The sequence below is a fragment of the Egretta garzetta genome, unplaced genomic scaffold, assembly GCF_000687185.1.
Source record: "Egretta garzetta isolate BGI_Z169 unplaced genomic scaffold, ASM68718v1 scaffold397, whole genome shotgun sequence".
Taxonomy (NCBI): Eukaryota; Metazoa; Chordata; class Aves; order Pelecaniformes; family Ardeidae; genus Egretta; species Egretta garzetta.
The window spans coordinates 8,634,247-8,639,218 of NW_009260493.1; the positions used below are offsets into that span (position 1 = coordinate 8,634,247).

General features: G+C 38.2%; 1 protein-coding gene across 1 annotated transcript; it reads left to right on the top strand.

Moving 5' to 3' along the window:
* The first annotated feature begins 3,152 nt into the window (after positions 1–3,152).
* On the top strand, positions 3,153–4,190 carry LOC104131150 (trace amine-associated receptor 2). The gene is given in 3 exon segments (XM_009644274.1): positions 3,153–3,971; positions 3,973–4,111; positions 4,114–4,190. Coding segments are annotated over 3 exon segments (1,035 nt in total).
* The last annotated feature ends 782 nt before the right edge of the window (positions 4,191–4,972 follow it).

Here is a 4,972-nt window from a genome sequence, read left to right on the forward strand (position 1 = left end):
GGGTCAATGCTGGGTCCAATCCTGTTTAACATCTTCATTAATGATCTGGATGATGAGGCAGAGTGTACCCTTTCAACCTCAATAATTCCATGATTCTATAATATTTAATTCCTATAATATTTCCTTCTTTGTAGGTTTCTTAATAAGATCTTTTCACCTTTATACTGCTACTTTAAATCCAACCAACCGCATGGGTAATGGAAAATGTTTCTTTTTGATGACTATGCCATAGCCTTTGTAAAACAAATTAATTTCCTAAGCGATCAGCTCCGCAGCTAACTTAGGCAGTGAGAACTCCACAACCCAGTCTTAGATGTCTGGACTTCTTATTTCCCATAGATATAGGAAAAGTCAGTCTCCTTAAACACTGAGTACTCAGAGCATACTGACTAAAAGATACCTGCCAGCTAAAGAGAGACCACTGAAAACAGAGTGCATCCTATACCATTTGGATTTCCTCAGTTACAAACAGGAGAAAACAATTCTTTGAGAAAATTTGAGCTTTTCTCTTGCTCAGTATTGCCGTGATTTCTGCTATACTGAAGCCAGCCCAGAGGAGTAAGCACGGTTAGTAATAAGTAACCAAATAGTTCTCTCCAATCAATAATTAAGAACAACATGGAAATTATAAGGTACAACATGAAGGAAACTCATAGGCTGTAATAAAACTAAACTGTTTTATCAGTAAAAATAATGACTACAACAATTTTCTTTCCACGCTGCCTTTGCAGTACAGCAGTGCCTCATATGACTAATTCTCAAAGACAATTTATCATAGAATCATAGAATGGTTTGGGTTGGAAAGGGACCTTAAACATCACATAGTTCCAACCCCCCTGCCATGAGCAGGGTCACCTTCCACTAGACCAGGTTGCTCAAAGCCCCATCCGACCTGGCCTTGAACTCTTCCAGGGATGGGGCATCCACAACTTCTCTAGGCAACCTGTTTCAGTGTCTCACCACCCTCATAGTGAAGATTTTTCTTCCTTATATCTAATTGAAATCTATCCTCTTTCAGTTTAAAGCCATTACCCCTTGTCCTATCACTACATGTCCTTGTAAAAAGTCCCTCTCCAGCTTTCCTATAGGCTCCCTTTAAGTACTGAAAGGCTGCAATCAGACCTCCCTGCAGCCTTCTCTTCTCCAGGCTGAACAACCCCAGCTCTCTCAGCCTGTCCTCACAGGAGAGGTGCTCCAGCCCCCTGATCATCTTCATGGCCCTCCTCTGGACTTGCTTGAACAGGTCCATGTCCTTCATATGTTGGGGGCCCCAGAGCTGAACACAGTCCCATGCTGAAGGAGGACCAATGGTGAGGTGCATGGGACACTGCTTTCTGAAGGTAATGCTTTTTGAAGTAATAGCCTCTATCCACAGATTTATTTAATTTTTAAATCTAATATAATTGTGTCTGCACAGATTTATGTTTTAGTAACTTCTTTTAATAATCATCTGTGTGAAGCTTGCATATCTCTCACTTGATTACTTAAAAATGAAGTTACTAGATATGCCTGTCTCAAAAATACTGACAGATATCAAAGGTAATATATTTCTGCTGTACACAATAACAACATTTTACTATTTTTGGAGTCTGTAAATGATTCTGTTGTAGATAATCCCAGAAATTTGCATTTTATTCCCAACAGAAAATTTCCTTGTTTGTCTTTAAAACAGCTGCTATAAAGGTAGACTCCTTTAAATGTTATTACTTTTCCCTTAATTCATTTAAAACTCCATGTTTATTTTTGCCCTGTTCTTATGACATATTGTATATCACATTCAATAAAAATCTGATCTCTGTTGAATAGCAGTCATTTACCCTTGGACTTGTAATGCATCTTCAATACGCCTGCATAAGGGCCAGCATTAAGTCTGAAGATCCACCTCTGGCCTCAGAGGACTCCATTTATTCACATTAATAGTGAATTAATTTTGCCTTTTCTTGTAAGAAAATAAATACTACCTTTCCTGTTTGCTTTTTTTTTTTTATAAATAATAGATTGTCCAATAACAATGATAGATTGACCTAGAATAACACTTCTTTTTATCAGTTTCTCTAATGTGTGGAGAAGATTTTCTGTACGTTATGCGAAAGCTGCATATACAGCCAGCAGGACAGAAAGTGCTGTTTCAGCCCATTAAGTTACAAGATGGTAATCTTCTTCAAGGTTATTAAATATTTCATTTCTAAGTTTCATTAGAAGTGGTAATCATTAAAAAATGTGAAAGACAGAATCTATCAGCCACTAAAATAAAAAAAAAACAGAGTATCTTTTCTTCACCTTTACCTTTAGCCTCTCCTTTCAAAGGCTTTTTTGGAAATTACTTTTATCTACCTTAAGTCACCAAAATAGCTCATCTATGCATGAGGTAAAGGAATTAAAGAGTAAACAAAAATAATAGTCTTGGGAATACAAACACTTGGCTTTGTTTATCTCCTGTTGATGTAAATCCCTAAATTTGATATATATTTTTAAGCCCAGATCTCCTGGGACTTAATTGTAATGTCAAAAAACCAAAAATATATTCCCACCTTTCATTAATTTGAGCCAAGTTACAAAGGGGGCCTGCCTTTTACCGGTGTTGCAGTTTTGCAGGGCAATAACAAAACAGGAAAATGTCTACTTAAAGAATCTATAGGTGGTATTACTAAAACAGAAGCAGGTAGGCCTAGCCTATACAACTGACTTCCAAGCATTCTTTTTAATCTTTTGATGCTCTGTTTCTGTATTTTCTTAATTTCAGGGTACTACCTATTGGAAAAAATCAGTGGACCAATCTGCATCCCGAGTTCTTTTTAAGTGGGTTAAATTGCTGTGGAGAAGACTGTCTCTTTCTGCTTAGTTTATCTCTAAACAGACTCCCAAACAAGTTATCAGGAAAAGAAATGGCAAAAATGGGTCTGGTTCTCCCCAAATAAATGAAGGGAATTTTCTGACCCTTGAAAATATTCACAGGTGTATTCCTATTCAAGCCAAGAGAAAGTTTGCCTTTGAGTTACTTCATTTCACTCAGTAATTTAATTCACGCTCTTGACTTACTTTCCCTTGTATTCTTACATTAGGATTTTGAATCTTTTGGAAACTCATGAAAATTAAATCTGCCTGTGGAATGAACTGCATCTCTGATAGAAAAATCTAATAAAGGATTGATTATGCTTTCTCCAGATATCGCAAGGGATTTGGCTGATTTCTCTGAGTTTGGAAATAGATCCTGTCCTAAGAGCTTTAGGTCACCAGGAGCATGAGGGGTGGTGATGTATCTATTCATAACAGCTGCCTTCATTCTCACCATCTTAGGGAACCTGGCCGTAAAAATGTCCATCTCCTATTTCAAGCACCTTCATTCTCCAACCAATTTCCTCATCGTATCCATGGCCGTCACAGATTTCCTTCTGGGCTTTGCTGTTATGACCTACAGCACGGTGAGGTCTGTGGAGAACTGCTGATATTTTGGGATGACATTCTGCAAAGTTCATTACAATTTCGACCTGATGCTCTGCTTATTTTCCATTTTCCATTGTCATTTCATTGCTGTGGATTGGTTTTATGCAATCTGCCACCCTCTGCATTATGCCAGCACCATCACTGTCGTGGCCATAAAACAAATCCCAGCCGTGTGCTGGTCACTGCCCTCTGCTTTTGCTTTTGGTATAGTCTTCTCAGAAGCTTGTGCTTCTGGAACAGAGGGCTATGAAATGCTGGTTAAATGCTTGAGCTTGTGCCCTATTGCGTTCAACAGACCATGGGGGGCTGTTTTATTTACAGTTGGTTTATTTGCGCCTGCTTGCATTACGATAGGCATTTATATTAAAATTTTTGAAGTCTCCCAAAGGCACACATATGAGTTGAGCCAGGCACACAGGCACACAAAAAGTGATAAGAAAAATGGGCTTTCTAAGAATAAAGATAGGAAAGCTGCCAAGATTTTGAGTACAGTTATGCTGGGTTTCTTAATATGCTGGTTTCCTTGTTTTTTTCACAATCTTAACTGATCCTTTTTTAAATTTTTCTACTCCTTTACCTCTGTTTGATGCTCTAAACTGGCTTGGGTATTTAAATTCTTTCTTCAATCCAGTAATATATGGCTTTTTCTATCCATTTGCATTCAAAAAACATTTATCTTAAAAGGCAAAATATTTAGCCCATATTTTCATACAATAAAACTTGTATCTGAAGGTCAGTCACAGTAATAGATTCTACTACTGACAGCAGCTCTAGAAATGAAGAAGGAACGGTGGATTACTGGATATTCATGGTTCAGTGAAAGCCTGAAATGCGGAATATGAGTTTTATGAGTCAGTCCTGTAGAATTATCTCATCAAATATTTCTTTAATAAAATCAGACTCATTTTATATGATATTTATTTACCACTTGTGTTCACTTTTAATGCCTTGATAGTGTTTCAGAAGTTTAAGTCTTTCTAGAATCTCTTAATGCATTGGTTTGTGTTTTTTTAATTTCAGAAAGTATTCACATACAGTCCATAAACTCAGTATTTCACCTAATCTTGTATGCATGCAGCTAATCTTTCTTGAAGTTCACCATCAATAATCTCCTAAACCGAATACATCCCAGGCTAATATGGTGGCAGTCTTGTCACCCTTTTGTGACTGGGGCATTAGCAGATGTATAGAGTCTGCCATTATTCCCAAGCAAATAGGATGTGAGTGTAATTTCATCTTGAAGTCTATCTTCTACCCTGGAAACAACAGAATCGGGTTTTCAGCACTTATCCTCTGCGTGCTTCGTACCTGGGGAGGAGTACATGGGAAGGAGAGTCCCGCTCACGCTCAGGGATGTGCTTGTCCTTTCTTGGTTTAGATGTCAGGCTCCAGATGTTATAAAATATGCTTGCTGATGGCCCACCCCATATACACCCCACCACACTTTCACGCTGACCTGGAGCCTCTAACTGAGGTCCTTGCCACACTGAGCTCCCTCCGAAGTCAGCCAGATTCGCTGCCAGAGCTC